Source organism: Aotus nancymaae, unplaced genomic scaffold, assembly GCF_030222135.1.
Source record: "Aotus nancymaae isolate 86718 unplaced genomic scaffold, 86718_ANA_hifiasm-v0.15.2.pri h1tg000014l, whole genome shotgun sequence".
NCBI lineage: Eukaryota > Metazoa > Chordata > Mammalia > Primates > Aotidae > Aotus > Aotus nancymaae.
The window spans coordinates 58,930,692-58,953,440 of NW_026988425.1; the positions used below are offsets into that span (position 1 = coordinate 58,930,692).

The window sequence follows — 22,749 nt, forward strand, 5'->3', positions numbered from 1 at the left end:
CACAAAGCAAGACACAGCTGCATTTTTGATCAGTTACTTTATTAAACACACGTTAAGGTTTTGATAGATTTTCCTTTGTATAAATTTACTTGTATTTGCTAATTAAGATGTTTCTGTATCACATGAGATTATGCTAATTCTTCAGGAGAAATTAAATAATTTATCAATAACAAAATAAGCAATCCTATCTCAGTGAAGAACAATGAAAAATTTATGTCGCATTACCAGCATTTCTTGACTTTTCGATACTTACAGGCAGTTATTTTTTTGAGATGGTACTGGATACGTAAATCTCAGGGGGAACTGTCTTATAAACTAGAGGTGACATATTCTTAAGTCTCTTAGAAGTCAACCCATATCTTTTTAGATTTTTCTGGGGACAAACAATATATTCAGTAACAAAAAATCACAATGTGTAATCTGTACAATATTTTGTTTCAAGGGATAAGCATAACAAAATATCCTTTGCTAATACATTTCCTAAATAATCTATATAATGAAAGCTACAAAACAAATGAGTTCTCTGGTCCCACCTAATGCTATCACATTAATATGACCTAGAAATCTAGAAATAAAACTAATTTCTGCAAATTATAATTTTTAAATATTTTTATTCATAAGTATGTTTTCTATTATAACACAGACCTGGTTTTGTAATAGAATTCAACAGAAGAAAAAGGAATAATTTTAAGCAGCTCTACTGAGCATATCTACTATGTCCTGTAATGTTTTGTAGTCAGAAAACTAGCATTTTAGACAAGATCTGGCACATTTAGGGTGGTATGGCCATAGACAAACACTAGCATTTAAAAATGTGCGGAATACAGCTTCTCTGATCTGATATATAAAAAAAGAATCTTGGGCATGCAAAGCTCAGGGTTAGAAACTTTTCATCATTAGCCTCTCAAAATTTCTGCCAAGAACTATGGTTATCTTCTAGACCAGAACTGTCTAAGAGAAGTTTCTGTGATGATGGAAATATTCTATATCTACACTGTCTAATATGATAGCCACCAGTCAGATGTGGCTACTGAGCACTTAAAATGTGGCTAATGCAGCTGAAAAAAATAAAAATTTTCATTTATTTAATAAAATAACCCCATGTGGCAATATTGGCACCATAGTCCAGATCACTATTTCAACATCCTACTGCCGGAGTTGAACTTTACATTCCAGAAGACAATTTTGCCAATGTTTAAATATTAAAATTGCTTAAAGTATATGTTAAGTTTGAAAATTAAGATATTTCCATTATAAAAATGACATTTTACATGGTCATAAAAGCAAAGAATTTTCAGTTATTTTTTGTGAAAGTTCATAAAGCTCTTATGGGCACTTTTTGATCTTTTATACAACTTGGAATTTTAAAGAATCCCAGAAAATTTGCTATCTTGACATACAGTAATTTAATAATATTACTATATTTCTCAGGTGAAAATCTCGGTTGAGAAAAATTTAGTTAAGGCACTGGTACTGTTCTACTTTTGTTGCTCAAGGGCAAAAACTATAAATGGCACAAGAAGCAGGAAACAGAGCTAGCAAAATGCTCACTGCTCCTGACTCCTCCCAACCTGTGGGAAAGGCATAGTGGGGCCAAGAATAACTGGACGCATACTGGGCTGTGCTCTAGGAGAGGCAACCCAATTCTCTGCCACTCTACATATTTTTAGAGGAGTTGAGAGGAGATAATTGAGGTCGGAAGACTCTGGCCTTCACAACTGGGGCTATTGTGACACTGGCATAAGAAACCTACTGTTAGTTGGGTGCCCAAAGTCCAGGAAGCTTTGGTCTCAGCAATAGGATCAGCTGAAGTCCTTGAAGCACTCCTTGCTGAGCTAGCTTTTCACTAGGTGACCTGAGGTAGAACAGGGCTCATCCAGTGGACCAACTGGTATGTCTCTCTGTAATTCTGAAGCAGTTGTGCTTCACAGGGTAACCCAATCTTAAAATCAAGGGGTCTTATTAAATTACAGCACATTCTGTACACTGAAAACTGTATTCTCAATGATTTATTTAGACCTAACAAATACTAAAATAGTGGTAGCATTTAAGGCAGCCAAAAATAACTTAAAATACAATTAAGAACAAAACATATCTCAAAGTATGTACATGTACATATAACTCTGGGGATGGATCTAATAAAGAATACAGTAGCTTTACATGTTTTTAGATGATTTAGGCCACTGTGTAATTTTTGGTAATGAGACCTTAGAAAGAAATGTAAGTCTAATAGAGCCTAAAATAATCAAATTATATTTTATGTAACCTTCTAATGAAAGCAATTTCATCTCTTAAAAATGGTGGCATTAACTGGATTACAAAATGGATAAAACGAAACCCCAATAAGTTATTTCTTTACTTAAAATTTTTTTTTTTTTTTTTTTTTTTTTTTTTTTAGATGGAGTCTCCCTCTGTTGCCCAGGCTGGAGTGCAGTGGTGTGATCTTGGCTTACTGCAACCTGCACCTACTGGGTTCAAACAATTTTCCTGCCTCAGCCTCCGGAGTAGCTGGGAGTACAGGCACCTGTCACCACGCCTGGTTAATTTTTGTATTTTTAGTAGAGATGGGGTTTTGCCAAGTTGGCCAGGCTAGTGTTGAACTCCTGACCTCAAGTGATCTGCCCACCTCAGCCTCCCAAAGTGCTGGGATTACAAGCATGAACCACTGCACCCGGCCCCCCTTAAAACTCTTTAATGGTTTCTCATTGCTTATAAATTACAGTTCAAGCTCCCAAACATGGAACACACAACTCCTTCCTCATGTTCCTAAGAATTTAAAATGGTAGTCTCAATTCTTACCACTTCCCACCTTGCCTATGACACACCAGCAACACCAGATTGCTTATAATTCTTGACACACACCTAACACAGCTTGTTCTACAACTGGTGTTTGTTCACAGTACCCAATCTGTCAGGAACTGCCATAACCCTCACTCTTATGCTTAATCAAAGTGCAATTCAGTCACTACTTTCTCTAGGTAGCCTATTCTAATTTCTTCAGACTAGATTAGGTATCCCTCTGAGTTTCCATACACCCATGTTCATGTCAATTGCTGCACTAATTATAAAATGGCTATGCTCTGGTGTTTCTCCTACCAACTAAAGTGTGAACTCCTTCAGGGAGGCAAATGTGTTTTACTTATCTCTGTATCCCCAGTACTTAGTACAGCATTTGCCATGTTAGGTACTCAGTATTTGTTGAAGAAAGGACTCAATGGCATTTTTATCAACATTATTAACAACTCTTCAGCCTAGTTTACTCTGAAGGTCACCAAGGGTTATATAATTTTAGATAGAGTTGTAAATACAAACACATATAGTTGTTTTACTTCTCATTTTTTATTGTTTGACCTCAGAAAACCAAAGACGTAAATGGATATATATTACGTATGAAGAAATAGGGATACCTCTGAGAAATATCAGACAAGATATGATGTGCAAAAAAAAAGTGGGGAAATTGTGTGGGGAGTAGGTCCATCAGCCCAAAAATAATGGCCTTACAGCGCCAGATAATATAGTTACAGATGCAAACCTAAATATAAACTCTCTCTGCATCTGGTGAAAATGACATGCATTAGGTGGTAAGAATATGAATCAAATATCAATTATTAGCTTGAAGAAGTTGAACATGTTTAGCTGTTATAAATTCAACCTTTACTATTATAGAATGCTAGCTGCTTATCTATAATTTCTAAAATGAATATTGCTTGAATTTTAATAAAATATTGATAATCACATATATTAAAACTAGAAGTGATTTCAGAGAAAATTTGGTAAATATTTTATATATGAAAGACACCAAGGCCCAGGGAAGCTAAGTGCCTTTGTTCAAGATCACACAGGTAGTTAGAATGACCAGAACTGTTTTACTGCTAAATTCAGTTTTCCTTCTGCTATGTACTACCTGGAAATTTCCTTTAGAAGAAATTTCATTAATTTTCTTCTAAAATGTATTCATGAGATTTGCATCCAGTCTCAATAGCATTTTAGAAGAAAATTATTAGCAAAAATAAATTTTTATTCAGATGAGATATTTCATAAACTATGCTAAAATTAGGGAAATTGCTTAAAAACAGCAAGATAATTTCTGGGGGAAAATTACTGATCATTAAAATATTTTAATTTGCATACTATATTAGTTAACAAGGACTGACTTAGCTCTTAATCATTATTAATTGTGTCACCATTTAGAAACTTAACGAGCCAATTTATAATCTCTACAATTAACATTAATAAAACTTACAAATAACTCAATTAACTATTCCACTACAGTTACTACCATTTTTGACTGTCTCACTCAATGAAATGAGATCATCCCCTTTGTATATAGCATCTTCTAATCATTTTTTAATATTTTATTTTACTATTATTTTTTTCAAGGCAAGTCAAGTCAAACAGTGGGAGTGGAGAAAACAACCACTGCACTTGGGCCAGCCTAGTTTTTTTAAAAAAGATTTTATTATAAAAACTGATTTTTAAAATCTTGATAACTGAAGAACTCTATTTTCAAAAAATTAGCAAAGGCAAAACAAACCCCTGAAAACCTACTGGCTCTGTATTTCTCTCCCAATAACCGACTGACCTATTTAAACAAAAATATTTCCTTTTGAGAGGCCCAAATGACTAAATTAGGTTATGGAAAGGCTAAAAGTGTGAGAGCTCTCATGGCTGCAATGCTATTACAGAATAGGGCTGTGGATGCAGCTTCCCTAGAATTTAAGCATGGGTAAGCATATGTTAAGAGGAGTTATAAGGCTCCCCAAGTCTTATTGAGGGTATCTACATTGGGTGCTAGGTGAAAGAAGAATCAGTAAACATTTCTAGCCTGTGAGGTTAAGTGTACCTAGCTGATTTCACCATCATGAATTCACCTGAAGCCATGTCTGTAGGTTAACAATTTAAAAATTTATAAGTGCACCATAGTGAGGTATTTGCAATCTTTGGTGCTATGCCATGATATTGGTTGATGTCTGATGCTTCTACAACATAAGCATTTACTTTATTGGACATAAAGGATACCTAAGTATTAAGCAAAGTAACACTGATCAATGTGAAAATAAAAATTTAAAAAACATATCTACTAATATGTGTTTGAAAATGCTTACCCATATAAAATTTCCATTGTTATATAAAGGTTTTCACAATGTAACTCTGGCTCTTAAATTTTAAAAAGTACGGAATAAAATTCTTAATTCTAAATTTTTGACGCGGCTCCTGAGGTTGCCACTAAAGTAAAAGAGAGAAACACCCCAAACTGGTCATTTATGAAACCGTAAGTGCAGCGTGAAACTTGCTTTAAAACTACAAATTATGTCAGACTAAATAAATATATATGCTCACATTTGTAAAATTTTCCACATTACTCATCGAAACAAGCTTCATAAAATTTACGTATGGAATACAATAAAAATCAGTTCTAATAAAGATTTAGCTATCTTCCTAAATAAAAATTTCTGTGTTTGAGGTATCACTTAAAGACATGCCAATATGGCACATTTGTAAAACAACCCAGGAGTCTATCCTAAAAATCCTGACCAACACAGCATCATCTCTGCAGACTTACTTACAGGCTGAACTAGACTAACCTCTTTATACAAGAAAGAACTATTTTAATTGTTACAAAAACAAAAGAGGCAGGTACTAGAAATTCTGCATTTCATAGAACAGTGAAACTTTGTTAGAGATATTTTCATGATCATCTTCCTGCAGACACCATTCATATAAAAGGTCCTAGTCAAGACCATTAAGCAGCTGCACATGAAAAAAATCCCTAGAGATTTAAAAAAACAACAGTGAAGAACTTCACTATCTTTAAAAGATACTATAGTTCAGTATATAAAGCTATTAAATTTCTCTGTGTCAAGAGCAAAACATTACCCTAGGTAAGGACCTAGCTTCATCACTGGAAGGTAGACACCTGATTCAGCAATACTCATTATTAACTGCTAGGTAGATAACCCATATTGACTATAGTAGCCATTTTACAATCAACTTTATGAAGTAATAACATTAGCCAAACACACAGAGCCACAAATCCAAACATGATGTGTTTAGTATATACAAATAGCTACACTTGGGGCATGGCTATCAAGTAACAAGACTGATTTAATACTTTATAGTCATAGCACATTAAAAATATATGCCAGAGGGATAATGGTCCCACATACGAAAAATGTCTATATGGAAAAAGCTGTGATTTATTGCAAAGCATAACATATAGCAAATTTCAAGGAAGGGCAAACACGTTGTAACAACAAATTTTTAAATTTAATGGCTTAAGCCAAAGTTTCAGTTACTTTCTGGAGAACTCAGAACTATTCAGGGTAGAAGAATGCTTTTCCTTTTTTCTCTTCTTTTTTTCCTTTTTGTGATGTTTCCCTTTTTTTGACTTACTCTTTTTTTCTTTTTTCTTTTCTTTCTTCTGATATTTTTGTTTCTTTTGTTTTGAAGTATCCTCTTCAGTGGAACTGGATGAGTAAGACCTATGGATAATAATACATACTGACTGAGAATTGCACTTATGACTGATAGATAAATTTAAGTGGGATTTGAACTGCCTTAAATTCTTCTTGGAGTAAGGTACAGAGTATAAAAATAAACTTAAAATATGCTTCATATATTTGCATTGCCTTAAAATGCTGAATTTAGAATTTTTGTTGCTTGGTCATAGAAGCTGACAAAACTAGTATCTATATTCCACTCAATTCTAGTAATGAATTTTAAATTCAGTAAGGATGAAATTATTTTTCTGTGATTTTTGGTTTTTTATGCAGTCATAACATTCAAAATCTTAAAAGGCAAACAAAGCCTTATTATATTCACTTGTGTATATAATAACCTAGCACATTCTCTTAAAAGTGCCTCAAAAGTTGCAATTCTCTATTTTAAAAGGGCTCTAATTGTACCTTCATATGAATGAATGAAAGCTGAGAGTCAGCAAAATAAAAGCACTTTTGGTAATTTTTCTGATTTTTAAAGTACTTGGTCCCTCTAGATGCAGAGTGATACAGATGAATACAAAATAATTTTCATTAGTTACAAAAGGATGCTTTTATGCTATATATAAATGAAAAAGGATGAGTTATCATTATGCTTTTGAAAAATATTACTCTAATACTAACTTGGAAAAATTGGTTGGATTCCTTCCTCTAATACTAAAAAAAAAGAAAAGAAAAAGAAAAACAGAAAAAAACTATTTTTTAAGGTCTTAAAGAGATGTGCAACATTCTACCTATACCCAAACTCAAAATATGAGTGACAAAACAGAAATTGAGTTAATTTAAAATGTAGAAAAAGGTATCTGAAGAGTTAGTTCAGTGATCTAAATATTAGGAATTAAAACTCAAACTAAGAAAACCTGAGACGGACATAAAGGAGGTGCCAATGTAAATTTCAGGAGACTACAGGGCTCCAAGGCTATCCTGTGTCTGTATAGTGGCTTGTGTGACTTCTTTAACTGCCTTCCTCCTTTAGTGACTCCAAGTTTTCCCCTATTTTTGTAAAGTTGTGTTCCTTTTTCCTCCTTGTTTGTCTACTTACTTAAAGTGACTTCTGACCATCTGCTAAAGCTTATTTTCTCATGTATTCTCCTGCTCCCCTGCCTCTTCAATTCTGTTATTCCCAAATTTTGTCTACTAAAGACCCTGCTTGACTTGACCTCTGGATTCTGACTAAAGCTTCTTCTCTGCCTGCACTTTTTTCTTTGTTTTTTTTTTTGGTTCTGGAGTCTCATTTTTAACGCAAAATTTTAGGCTGTGGCATAGCGACACTTTCAGGTGGTACTATCATCTCTGCTAAGGGTGCATAGAAAAGTTAATTGATTTTAAGGTTTGTGATACTCAAGGTAAAGAGGCCCAAATAAGTAATCTGTTACTATAAAAGAAGTATACAGATATACCTCAACTTACAATGGGGTTACGGCCTGATAAATCTATCTTAAGCTGAAAATACACAAAATACACCTAACCTACTGAACATCATAGCTTGACCTGGCCAAACTTAAACATGCTCAGAACACTTACATTAGCCTCTAATTGGGCAAAATCATATAACACAAAGCCTATTTTATAATAAAGCGTTGAATAGCTCATGCAATTTATTGAATACTATCCTGAAAGTGAAAAACATAATGGCTGCATGGGCACTTGAAGTACATTTCTACTACACCATCAGAAAGTTGAAAGATCATATTGAACCACATAAATTGAGAACTATCTGTATTAGAATTTGGAAGACTATTAGATAACCTCATGTTTCCTGTAAGCAATCCATCTTGCTGTGCTAGAACAAATGATTTAATAATACGTTAACAAAATCCTGAGCTCTACATTCTTGTCCGTTTTTATATTAATGATGATTAGTTAACTCCTGACACTTGAAAGTAAGCAACTTTTCCAATTTATAAGATACCTGAAATATTAAAATACATGTATTAAATGCTCTATAAAAACTACAAAGTGACAGTCCCTGGTTTCTAGAACCTATTCCATATGAGAACTTTGTCTAAACTAGAAATAATTATGGTGAAGAACTTTAAAAAAAGGCCTATATGTGCAAATTTATACTAGTATGAATGAAACTGCATTCATTAATAAGAGAAGTAGCCACTTATTACTTTTAATAATTTCTTTAACCAGTTAGTTATTAAAAGAGTTAATAGGCCGGGTGCAGTGGCTCACGCCTGTAATCCCAGAACTTTGGGAGGCCGAGGCGGGCGGATCACGAGGTCAAGAGATCGAGACCATCCTGACCAACATGGTGAAACCCTGTCTTTACTAAAAATACAAAAATTAGCTGGGCGTGGTGGCACGTGCCTGTAGTCCCAGCTACTCAGGAGGCTGAGGCAGGAGAATTGCTTGAGCCCAGGAGGTGGAGGTTGCAGTGAGCCGAGATTGTGCCACTGCACTCCAGCCTGGCGCCTGGAGACGGAGCAAAACTCTGTCTCAAAAAAAAAAAAAAAAAAGAGTTAATAGGAAAAATACACAGGTGGCTAAAGACCTGAAGGACCTTGGGATGCTAAAAATTCCTTCAGGTCTTTCACAAGCCACATCAGCCACCATATATATATATATATATATATATATATATGCCACATATACATATATCACATACATATATATCACATATATATGAACTTGTCCTGCTATGTATATATAAATGTAAATATAAATGTGTATGTATGTGTGTATGTGCATATATATATGTATGTGTGTGTGTGTGTGTGTGTGTATATATATATGCACATACACACATACACACACATATAAATAAATAAATAAATGAATATATTTTGGGAGGTCTTGCTGTGTTGCCCAGGCTGGAGTATAGTGGTCACATCTCCTGGGCTCAAGCAATCCTCCCACCTCAGCCTCCCATGTAGCTGGGACCACACGTACATGGCACCACACTTGGATAATTTTTCTTTTCTTTTTGCAGAGACGAGATCTCACTGTTGCCCAAGCCTGTCTCAAACTCCTGGGCTCAAGCCATCCTCCCACTTTGACCTCTCAAAGTGCTGGGACTAAAGGCATGAGCCATCACACCTGCACAGCATGACACGTTCTATTAGATTCTATTAATAAGTTAATTTATTAGCCATGGTAATATTACAAGAATATAAATATTTTTGTCAACTTCATGTATATGAGGACAAAATATATATTAAGAGTTTAAACTTAAGTCCAATTGAAAGCTTAGTTGTTGAAGAAAAAATACTAGCCGGGCGCGGTGGCTCAAGCCTGTAATCCCAGCACTTTGGGAGGCCGAGGCGGGTGGATCACGAGGTCAAGAGATCGAGACCATCCTGGTCAACATGGTGAAACCCCGTCTCTACTAAAGATACAAAAAAATTAGCTGGGCATGGTGGCGTGTGCCTGTAATCCCAGCTACTCAGGAGGCTGAGGCAGGAGAATTGCCTGAACCCAGGAGGCGGAGGTTGCGGTGAGCCGAGATCGCGCCATTGCACTCCAGCCTGGGTAACAAGAGCGAAACTCCGTCTCAAAAAAAAAAAAAAAAAAAATTAAATTAACTACATTATACACACACACACAAATTTTATAATCCAGCCTAAATTCATAGTCTTGCTTTATTGTTTTTAAAAATGCTGTCAAAAAATACCTTTTCCTTTTTTTTTTCAACTTGATTTTTTCTTTGCTTTTTTCTTTTTTCTTTTCCTCTTCTTCATTTATTCCTGTGGGGGAGAGGTGAGAGACAAACATCAGGTCATCATGAGTCTATACATTAATATGGTTTGTATATATGTTAAAATTTTAGCTGTTGGTGAATTTCACTGGTTAGGATATTATACTTCTTTTGTAATAATTTTCTCCTTTCTTATTTTTATCCATTAAAAACCTCATAAAAGTGTTAAACGTTTTTTGTGAACATTTCAAATACTACGTGCATCAAGTAAAAAAATTTAAGTACCCCACTTCGAATTCCCAAAGGAAATCAATGCCAGTGGTTTGATGGGTATCGTTCAGGCCTTCAAAAGCAGAAGACTACAACAGTGCACAGTTTTAAAATTTTCTTTTGCAACAAAATTAGGATCATGAAATACGTATTATTCTCTAACTTATTTTTTAAATGCACTATTTGGTGTGTATTCTTCTAGGTATTCTTTATATAAAACCAAATATACACACATTTACTCATATACACAGTTGCATGTAAGTTCCAAGTATTTTTTTGCCTTTGAAAAATGTACTGTCACATATATTTTGCAGCTAATTTTTTTTCACTTAACATAGCAGATATCTACCTTTGTCATTAAACATATATCAGCATCATTATTAAACACAGAATAGTGGTCCCATGAACCATAATTTATCAATTTCTACTCTCATTTTTAGAAACAATAAGCAGTGGAAGTCCTTGTACTTATACCTTCATACATATAAGAAGTATTTCTGGGTGACAGAACTTGTTTACATATTTTTTAAAAAAATTAATACATTTAATTTTACTTTAATAGAAGAAAATTAAAATACAATTCAAGAAATAGCTTTCCTACAAGAAAGATTATTTCCCAAACAGCTCTCTAAAGAAAAAAGGCTATAAATAATTAAGAATTTAGAGCTTTTTTTAACATTATATTTCAAATTTACATAGTATCAATTCACTCCCTGCTTTATATAAAAGATGACAAAATTTGCTTTTGCATTTTTCACTTCTTAACACTAAGCCTCCCAATTTTTAGGCTTAATTATTTTTCTATTTTCAAGGTTGTAAACATTTTAATATATCTGTATATATTCCAAATTTATATATTTTCTAATTACAAAAGCAATGTACATTCAAGGTAGAGACTTAGTAGGTTACAGAATGAAAGTATAGATAAGAGAATTAAGTTTTGCTATTTGGACTGCCTTTTAGTAGCCAGGAAGCCTTGGAGTTATTTGGCAAGGTACAGAATAGAGATCAGTTTGTCTCATAAAATCCTAGGAGATTTTACTGACCACACTTTCATTCATTTAACAAATATTTACTAAATGCTTATGTGTCAGGTACTGTGCTGTCCATGATCCTTGCCCACAGGGAACTTATAGTTAAGTGGTGAGAAAGAAAATGAACAGGCAAAGATTGCATTCTAAGTGAAGAGCAAGGATAGTGCATGTCAAGAAGAGGAAATCGGTGCCAAAGCTCCAAGGCAAAAAGAGTTTGGTGTGTTCTAGAAACTAAAAAGAAGTTGTTGTGGATTTCAGAAGGGGAGAGGCAACTATGAATAAGAATGAATATGAATGAGAACAGATGAACAATATCATAAATACATGGAGAATATCTTGAAATGAGGCACCAGAGAGGTAAGCAGGAACTTGCTTCTTCAAGACCATGAAGGCAACAGTAAGGATTTTATATTCTAAGTGAGATGGACTGTGTAATCAGCAGATTTACATGGCAAATGAATTGGAAAGGGCTAAGGGGAAAACGCAGGGGAATAATAAAGTAACTGGAGTAATCCAGGCCAGAGATAGTGGTATCCTGAATAAAGGCAGTGGAGGTGGTATATGTGTGGGAAGGATAATGGAACGAAAGGAATCAAGGATGACCTCCAAGTTTTTAGCAGTGCCACTGATTAAAATGTGGATTGGTGGGGAGTGCGTTGGAGACTGGAGGACAATTGGGGGTGGGGAGTAAATACTTCGATTTTAGACATATGAGATCTAAAAGACCTGTTTGACATCCAAGTAGGTAACTGAAGTAGGCAGTTTGGTATGTAATTCTGAAGTTTAGAGAGAAATCTGGACACACACACACACTGATCAGCTTATAGACAGTATTTAAAACTATGGGGATTAAATGGAATCATTTAGTGAAAGAATGATGAGAAAAAAATACAGGGAGTAAAGCCCAGGAAGATCATTTTCATCTTGAGGGATTCCAACATTTACGGGCTGAGAAGAGCAAGAAGAGGAGCTATCAAAAAGACTGAGAAAGAAGGGCCACAGGGTTGGAAGAATACCAGGAGAACCAAGAAGTAGGAGTGTTAAAGAAGAAAAGGGCCACCTACCAAGTAGTACCTAAAGGCCAAGTAGAATGTGGATATAAAAATGTCAAAAATAGATTTGGCAAAAAGTAATTAAAGACCTTGACAAGTGGACTGAAAAACAAATGGAAATAAAAATGTAGAGACAGTAAGAATACCTTTTACGAGAAGTTTAGCTAGGAAGCAGCAGAGAAATGGGCTGTTAGCTAGAGGGATGCAAAGGATCTAGGGGAGAAAGATGGGAAAAACGAGAAAAAAAATTGATGCTTTTGAAATGATGACGCAAAGAGGGGATAACTGAAGGAGCAAATTTCTTAAAAAAAAAGAATTCTTAGCAATTATAGAATGCACCTTTAAAAGAAGGGACAGTCCTTCCACTTTAACTGAAGGAAAGAAAAGAAAGATGGACATATATGCAAATTTGTGGATTCAGTGATTAGAAGCTGAGATGCTCTCATTTAGTGTCTTCTATTTTGTCAATGAAAGAGGGAGTCATTAGCTGAAGGAGGAATGGAGAAGTGGAAAGTCTGAAGACTGGGGGAAAGGTATAAAATAAGTATGGGGAGTGAACTTGCAAAAATAAATGCAAGCTGAGATTAGGGATCATGAATTTATAGAAACACAAGTCTGCCTCTTTACCTTTACACTGCTGTAAGGGGATCAGCATGGAGAAGGCAAAGACAGTTCATCCATATTTGGGGTTTTGCTAGATAAAAGATAAAGAAACAGGTAAGGGAGTTAAAGATATTTGCAAAAGAATAATTGTGATAATGTATGATGGAATCTAAGCTAGATAAGGGGAATACTAACTCAATGAAAGTGGTGGGTCAAGAGCCTGAGGGTCTTACATTAAATAAACTGGAAAGATAAGAACTTGGAGTAAAAGCATAAAGTGTATGACATTAATTTTGGATTCTGAGAACAAGGTTCAAGGTGCAGTCATGGAAATGTGTGGCTGAGGTGAAGAGACAAAAGATAATTTTCAATTATAAGGTCAACAAGATGAGGCAGGATGTTGGCAGGTCATTCACAGGTCATCTGAGAAAGTCTCTAAGAATAATGAGAGGACTTGAGATGAAAAATAAAACAGTTCAGAGCTTGAGGCTGGAGGACTGCTTGAAGCCCAGAGTCTGAAACCAGCCTGGTCAACGTAGTGACACCATGTCTTTACAAAAGAAAAAAAAAATCTGCCAAGCATGGTGGCACATGCCTGTAGTCTCAGCTACAGTGGAGGCTGAGGCAGAGGATTGCTTGAGCCCAGGAGTTTGAGCCTGCAGTGATTCATGAAGCCATGATTGCATTATTGTACTTCGGCCTAGACAACAGAGTGAGACCTTGTCTCAAAAAAAAGAGAGGTCTTCAAATAATCATGAGGAATGGCTTGAACTAGATATATGAAGATAATAAAAATGGGAAGAAGCAGGAAAGTCAAATGACAGGAGCCTCAAAAGGGCATTTTGCTAAGATAATATGTTGATGATCTCTTGAACATATAAAAACCACGAATTATTCAAGAAAATCAGTGAGAAGTATGTAGTTTAGACAACTAAAAATGTAATTAAGAAAAGGAAAAAAAAAAAGGCCAGACCAAAGATAAAATGTATTAAGAAGGAAAGCAGTCTTGAAATTCAAAGGACTATTTTTAATGCCTTCTCGCTCCTTTCTGGGTGTGGTGCTGGCCACTTCTTTCTTGAGTGCTATCAGCTGAGGTGTCAATGGTTGGCATAGTAAGTGGAAAAACATGATAAAAAGCAAAGTGAAGAACAACAGGATGAGGGAAATAAAGCATTTTTTAAAAACCACATCAAATGATAATGCACATTTGAAGACTCAGAAATTGTACAAATAAGTACTATAGGTTACTAATCTCTATTTCTAGTATCTAGGATTTTGTCAGTTATGCCAGCAGCTTTTTAGAAGACTAGTCAATCATTTGTCCTGAAAAACTTCTCTCCATTATGAGAGAAGTACTAAAACAATGCAAGTGATGAAATGCTGGGAGAGATTCTATACTATTTACGCATAAAAAAAATATGATTTTTGAAGCTTACCTATTTCAAACATGAAATACTTGGGAATGATAAAATACTCTATCAGCTCAGGTTCCTATTTGCAAATGACATGACAGTTTACACAGATATTCCTAAGGGGTCTACAAAAATCTAGAATTAGTGAGTTCAGCGAGAAGCAAAAATAAACATACAATAACCAATTTATTTTTATTAGCAACAAACATACAGAGAACAAAATTAAAGATACAATATCATTTATAATTTTACAAAAAAAGTTGATAAAACATGCATAGGACTTATATGCTGAAGACTACACAGTGATGATGAAAGAAATTCAAGTTCTAAATAAACAAAGACATACCATAACAACAAAGTAATGATGTCCATTCTCCCCAAACTGATATACAAGTTTAATGCAATTCCTATTCAAAATCCTAGCAAGCCTTTCTGTAAATATAAATGTGAGTCTAAAATTTTTATGGAAATGAAAAGGAACTAAAATAGCTTGAACAATTCTGTTGAAGAATAAAGTGTGAAGAATTAGTATCCCCATTCAATACTTATTTTATGGCTATATTAATAAAGACTATGTGGTATTAGTGGAGGCAAAGACACATTGATCAATGAAACAGCACAGAGAATCCAGAAACAAACACACACAAATATAACCAACTAATTTTTTTGAAAAAAAAAAAAAAAAAGCAATTTAATGTGAGAAAGACAGCCTTTTAAAGAAATGATGTTGAAAAAACTAAACACCCACAGGCAAAATAAATCAAGCCTCACTGCTTACATAAAAAATCAACTCAAAATTGGTCATGGACTTAAATATAAAATTAAAATCATAAAACTTTTAGAAAAAAATGTAAGAGCATTTTTCAGATCTAGGCATAGGAAAAGAGTTCTTATACTTGACATCAAAAGCAGTCTATAAAAGGAAAAATTGATAAATTGGACTTCATCAAAACTAAAAACTACTGCTTTGTGAAAGACCTGGTAAGAGGATAAGAAAGACAATGCCATACTGGTAGTAAATATTTTCAAAACAGGTATCTGACAAAGGACTAGTGTCCAGAATGGTATAAAGAATATCAACATGTATAAAGAACATATAAAATATACACATGTACCTACACATATATATACACACATATATGATGTACAGATTATTTATATACATATTACATATATACATACAAACATATATATATATAATTCAACAATCAACAGTAATGAAAAGATGTATAACATCATTAGCCATTAGGAAAATGTAAATTAAAAACACAATGGGCTGTAACTACACATGTGTTAGAGTGCTAAGCACCAAATGCTGGTGACACCACCAAATGCTGGTCACTCATATGTTTCTGGTTGGTATGTAAAATGGTACAGCCATTCAAGAGTTTGACAGTTTATTAAGAAACAAAACAGGCCGGGCGCGGTGGCTCACGCCTGTAATCCCAGCACTTTGGGAGGCCAAGGCGGGTGGATCACGAGGTCAAGAGATCGAGACCATCCTGGTCAACATGGTGAAACCCCGTCTCTACTAAAAATACAAAAAATTAGCTGGGCATGGTGGCGCGTGCCTGTAATCCCAGCTACTCAGGAGGCTGAGGCAGGAGAATTGCCTGAACCCAGGAGGTGGAGGTTGCAGTGAGCCGAGATCGCGGCACTCCAGCCTGGGTAACAAGAGCGAAACTCCGTCTCAAAAAAAAAAAAAAAAAAGAAACAAAACATACAACTACCATAACAATCTAGCAATACTCTGGGGTATATGTATTATAGAAATACTTATGTTCACCCAAATCCTGTTTATAGCAGTTTTATTAATAACCCCAAAATGACAACAATCCAGTATTTCTTTAACTTCCCTCAACAATATTTTATAAAATGTTTCAACCTTTCAAACTTGTGTATCTTTTGTCAGACTTATTCTTAGTATTTTATTTTTTATGCTAGTGTAAAAGATATCTGTAAAATTTTAACTTCTGATTATTCATTGCCAGTGTACAGAAACACGATTGATTTCTGCTAACTGATCTTGTGTCTTGCAACTTTGCTAAACACAGTTATTTATTCTAGAATAACTGTGTTTATTTGGTGGATTCCATAGATTCTTCTACATAGATGATCATTTCATCTGCAAAGACAGTTTTTAACTCTTTCCTGAAATCTGAATGTCCTTGATTTATTTTTCTTACCTTATTGCAGTGGCTAGAATTTCCAGCAGGATGTTGAGTAGAAGTGGTATGAGTGGACATATTTGCCTTCTTTCTTATGTTATGGAAAGCCTTCAGTCTTTGCCATTAAGTATGATGTAACATTTTGGTTTACAGATTTTGCATGAAGTTGATGAAGTTCTCTTCTATTTTTAATGGGCTCAGAATTTTTTATCAGAAGTATATGATGGACTTGCTCAAATAATTTTTCTTAAAATATGGTAACAATAATAAAGGGTTTTCTTTTTAGTCTCTTTATCACGAATTACACTGACTTCTGAATACAAAACAAATGTTGCATTCCTGAAATAAAACCAACTTAGTCATGATACACTTTTTATATACATCTGCTTCAATTTGCTAAAATTCTCTTAAGAAGTTTTGCATCTATATTAATAAGTCTCTTTTTTCTTGTAATATCCTAATCTGGTTTTGTTATAAGGGTAATGCTGGTCTTAAAAATTGAGTTGATAAACATTCTCCTCCCTTCAATTTTTTTTTTTTTTTTGAGACAGAGTCTTGCTCTGTCTTCCAGGCTGAAATGCAATGACGTGGTCTAAGCTCACTGCAACCTCCACTTCCCTGGGTTGAAGCGATTCTCCTGCCGCAGCCTCCCGAGTAGCTGATTTGTGTACAAATTGTATTATTTCTCCTTAAATGTTTTCTCATAAGAGAAGGCATTAGGCATCAAATTTGTTGAAAGTTTTAAACTAAACATTTAACCTGAGAGATGCAGGGGCACTCTTCATATTTTATATCTCTTCTTCAAACTTTTGCTGGTTTATATCTTTCAAGTAATTTGTCCATTATATCTAAGTTATCCAATTTACTGGAATAAAGTTCTTTAAAATATTCTCTTCTTCCTTTTATATCCATATGATCTGCAGTATTGTCAATTATCTCATTTCTGATAATAATAATATATGCTTTTTCTTTTCTTTTAAAAAATCTCATTAGTTTGGATAGTGATTTTTCAGTTTATGGACCTTCTGAAATAACCAGCTTTTGGTTTTACTGATTTTCTATAGTTTTTTTTTTTTTTTTTTTCCATTTCATTGATTCACCTCTTATCTTTATTATTCCCTTTCTTCTGCTTACTGTGGATTTAATTTGTTCTTTCTATTAGTTTGTTAAGGTAGAAGTTGAAGTCATACATTTGAGACTTTTCTTCTTTTCTAATACAAGCATTAGTACTATAAGTCTGTCTCTAAGTACTACTTTGGGGGCATACCACAAATGTGGTATTTACTTTCATTCACTTAAAATTACTTTCTAACTTTCTTTTGCTCTTTTTTTGTTGTTGTTGTTGACTCAATAGATTGTTAAATTACAAACATTTGGGAATTTTCCAGGTAGCTTTCTCCTATGGATTTCTCTTTTAATTTCCTTGTGGTTAGAGCACATACTTTATATGACATGAATCCTTTAAAATTTACTTAGATTTATTTTACAGTAGAAAACAAGGTCTATCCCTTTAATTTTTTTGAGACAGTATCTAATCTTGCTCTCTTGCCCAGGCTGGAGTGCAATGGCACGATCTCAGCTCACTGCAACCTCCACCTCCCGGGTTCAAGCAATTCTCCTGCCTCAGCCTCCTGAGTAGATTGGATTACAGGTGTGTGCCACCACGCCCAGCTAATTTTTGTAATTTTTTATAGAGACGAGGTATCCTCATGTTGGCCAAGCTGGTCTCAAACTCCTGACCTCAGGTGATCCTCCTACCTCAGCCTTCCCAAATGCTGGGATTACAGGTGTAAACCACCAGGCCCGGCCCAGAATAAGGTCTATCTTGATAGGTGATCCACATATACTTGTAAAAAAGTGTATTTTGCTGTTGTTGGGTGAGGAGTTACATAAATGTTAATAGGTCAAGCTGGTTGATAGTGTTACTCAAGTCTTCCATGTCCTCAAAGATTTACTGTCTCCTTGTGCCACTAGTTATTAAAAAAGGTGTTGAGATCTCTGGCTACAATTGCAAATTCATCTATCTATAAGAACTTTTCTTTATGTTTATACAGGGATTTGTTTCAGATATTTGTTATTAAATGTATAAACGACATTTATTTTATTTTATTTTATTTTATTTTTGAGATGGAAGCTCACTCTGTTGCCCAGGCTGGAGTGCAGTGGCACGATCTAGGCTCACTGCAACCTCCGCCTCCCAGGTTCAAGCGATTCTCCTGCCTCAGCCTCCTGAGTTGCTGGGATTATAGGCACATGTCACCATGCCTGGCTCATTTTTTGTATTTTTAGTAGAGATGGGGTCTCACCGTGTTGACCAGGCTGGTCTTAAACTCCTGACCTCAGGTGATCCGCCCACCTCAGCCTCCCAAAGTGCTGGGATTACAGGTGTGAGCCACCATACCCAGCCAACACTTACAATTTTTATGTTCTCTTGACCAAATGACCTTTTTATCATTATGAAAAAAAAACCCTCCTTATTTTTATTCCTGGTAATGTTCTTTGCCTTGAAATCTACTTGGTCTGACATTAAAATTGTCACTTTAGCTTTCTATTTAGTAGTTCTCTCTCTCTCTTTTTTTTTTTTTTGGAGTTATATTAATTTCAAACTACTATTGCAAACATGTCCCAAAAAAGTTATGAGGAATTAACGAAATAAAACAGCAGCTATGGGAATAATTTCCTCTTTCACTTAGCAATGATGGATAAGGAGTTTACTTAGTAGGTTATATACAGAAATTGGTTCAAATAAAAGCAAAATATACAGAATATGCTATCCAACACCAGCAGAATACATTCTTCTCAAGCACACAGAACATTCTCCAGAACAGAGCATGTTAGGCAACAAAACGAGTCTTCACAAATTTAAGAAGAGTGAAATAATATTGAATATCTTTTCTGACCACAATAGTATGGAAATGTAAATAAGTAATGAAAGGAAAACTGGAAAATTCACAAATATGTAGAAATTAAACCACACACACCTGACCAACCATTGAGTCAAAGAAGAAATCAAAAGAGAAATTTAAAAACAATCTAGATAAATGAAATTACAACACACCACAATTTATGGGATTCAGCAAAAGCAGTACTAAAAAGGAAGTTTATATGATAAATGATTGTATTAAGAAAGAAGAGGGCCAAGTGTGGTGGTTCATACTGTCTGTCCAAGGAAAAAAAAAAAAAAAAAAGAAGAGTCTCAAAATAAACAACCAAACATTATACCTTTAAGAAACTAGAAAAAAAAAAAAAGAAATAGAGACTAGAAAAACAACAGAAAAGCTCAAAGAAACTAAGAATTTTTTTTAATAAAAAGATAAAATTGACAAATCTTTAACTAGACTAAGTCAGAAAAGAGAGGGCTCTAAATTAGAACTGAAAGAAGAGAGTAAAAATGATGCCACAGAATTATAAAGGATCTTAAAGAACACAATGATATATACATATGTCAACCAATCGGATAACTTACAAGAATACATTACTCAAAATATACAATGTATTAGGACTGAATCATGAAGAAATCGAAAATAGGAGCAGACTTGTAATAATTAAGGCATTTGGGTCAGTAATCCTCCCAACAGAGAAAAGACCAGGACTAGATGGCTTTGCTGGTGAAGTCTACCAAACATTTAAAAAGCAATTAAGCCAATTCTTTTCAAGCACTTCGAAATAACTGGAGAGAAGAGATCACTTCCAAACTTATTTTGCAAGGCTGGCATCACCCTGATACCAAAGCCAGACAAACGTACCTTAAGAAAATAAAATTACAGGCTAGGCATGGTGGCTCACACCTGTAATCCCAGCACTTTGGAATGCCGAGGTGGGCAGATCATGAGGTCAGGAGATCAAGATCATCCTGGCCAACGTGGTGAAACCTCGCATCTACTAAAAATACAAAAATTAGCTGGGCATGGTGGCACGCGCCTGTAGTCCCAGCTACTCAGGATGAGGCAGGAGAACTGCTTGAACCCGGGAGGCAGAGGCTGCAGTGAGCTGAGATCGCGCCACTGTACTCCAGCCTGGGCAACAAAAGTGAGACTCTGCCTCAAAAAAAAGAAAAGAAAGAAAAGAAAATTAGAGACCAACATACCTGATAAACATATATGAAATAATCTTCAGCAAAATTCTAGCAAACCAAACTCATTAAAAAGATTATACACTATGATCAGGCGAAATTCATCCATGGGATGCAAGGATGGCTCAATATATGCAAATCAATAAATGTGATAAACTACATTAAGAAAAGGAAGGCTAAAAATCAAATTAATATTTCAATAGATGCAGAAAGAGCATTTGACAATCTTTGTGTTCATGGATTGAAAGAATATTGTTAAAATGCCTACATTATCTAAAGCAATCTATGGATTTAATGAAATCCCTATCAAAATCCCAATGGCTCTTTTGACAGAAATATAAAAAAAAATCCAAAAATGTATATGGAACCACAAAAAACCCCATATAGCCAAAGCAATCTTAAGAAGAACAAAGCTATAGGCATCACATTCCTTGATTTCAAAATATATTAAAAAGCTATAGTAATTAAACAGTATTGTACTGACATAAAGACAGACACATAGATCAATGGAAAAGAACAGAAAGTCCAGGAATAAACACAGGCATATATGATGAACTGATTTTAAGAGGGGTGTTAAGAACACACAATGGGAAAAGGATGTCTTCAGCAAATGGTCTTGGGTCAAGCATTATATCCACATACCAAAGAATAAAACTGTACCCTCACCTCATGCCATATATAAAAATTAACCAAAAATGAGATCTGAAAACAACTTTATTCTATTTTCACACTTGGCTAATAATTTGGTTGAGAATATTATTCTGACTTGGATATAATTTCCCTTCTAAAATTTGAAGGCATCCCCACATCTATTAGCTTTCAGGACTGCTTTGGAGAAGTGGAAATCTATTCTGACTCCTGATCTTAGACTGATAACCTGTTTAATCCCTGATCCTGGAAGCCTGGGTTGTATTTTCCTTGTTCCCTGTGATATGAAGTTTTATAATGGTGTGCCTTTGTGTGAGTCTATTTTTAGCTCTGTGTTTGGTACTTGTGGAACCTTTTCAATTGTAAAACTAATGTCCTTCAGTTCTTGGAAATTTTCTTTCTGGAACTTATTTGAGTGAAGTATTTCCTAGACTAATTGTGACATATGTCCGGGAACCAAATAGGTGAAGAGGGCTGGAAAGTTCTCAGCCTTTAACTTCCTCCCTGTTTTCAGCTATGGTTAATGTGTCCCAATTTAAAGAACTTATGTTTCACCTTGTCTAGAAAATAAACCTCCAGTAGTCTGCTGGGGTGACAAAGGGAAGTCATCTGTCTCCACAGAGGAAGGAAACTGAAGATCTAACTCCTGGAGACTTCCAACCAATTTTCCTGTTTTTAGCCTTATATTCAACCCCAACGATACTAATTATCATGTCTTTAGGGGATTTTAGAATATGTATCAGGTTACTTCACAGCTTTCCATACTGCTAAAGGTACCCAAGGATACTAATTATCATGTCTTTAGGGGATTTTAGAATATATATCAGGTTACTCCACAGCTTTCCATACTGCTAAAGAATTTAGCTTTTTCAAGAGTGCAATCAGTTATCATCCATCTGCTTCTCAGTTTCCAAAATTTTACTGCTATTCCTTCCTAGCTCATTTTCTTTGCCTTTGTAAGTTTATGCTTTTGAATTTTCTACTTCTGTCATTTTAGTGGTATTTCAGTAGAGAACAAAAGTAAGGGTGTGTATTCAATCAATTATCTTTACCCTGAAGCTGTATATACTCATATATGATATGACTCTTGTTTGCTTTCTTGGGATTCTTTCCCTCTTTTTCCTTTTCAGCTTGTTCTAGCACCTTACATTTGACTTCTTCACTTATCTTAACTGGACATAATATGGAAAGCTTGACATTAAAAACAAAATTTATTGTTTACTGTTCATTGATAGTCTAAACTAAAATGAATCTAAAATTTGCAACTCTGTCATTCCTTTTGTCTAAGATCACATTCAAATAAGTTTTATTTTATTTCAGAGTGATATTTACTACATCACAGTTTGTAGT

At 34.6% G+C, this 22,749-nt stretch overlaps 1 protein-coding gene across 2 annotated transcripts in view; it reads right to left on the reverse strand.

Annotated features, from left to right (window-relative positions):
* Positions 1 to 18: 18 nt before the first annotated feature.
* The window catches only part of SREK1IP1 (SREK1 interacting protein 1), a 51,375-nt gene continuing 28,644 nt past the window's right edge, over positions 19 to 22,749 (reverse strand). For both annotated transcript variants that reach the window (XM_012462279.3, XM_064376013.1), the window contains exons 4-5: positions 10,117 to 10,189; positions 19 to 6,482 (exon numbers count right to left, since the gene is read on the reverse strand). In XM_012462279.3, the coding sequence (XP_012317702.1) occupies positions 6,293 to 6,482; positions 10,117 to 10,189 (263 nt within the window). In that variant the 3' untranslated portion in view covers positions 19 to 6,292. The remainder of the gene's footprint in view (positions 6,483 to 10,116; positions 10,190 to 22,749) is intronic.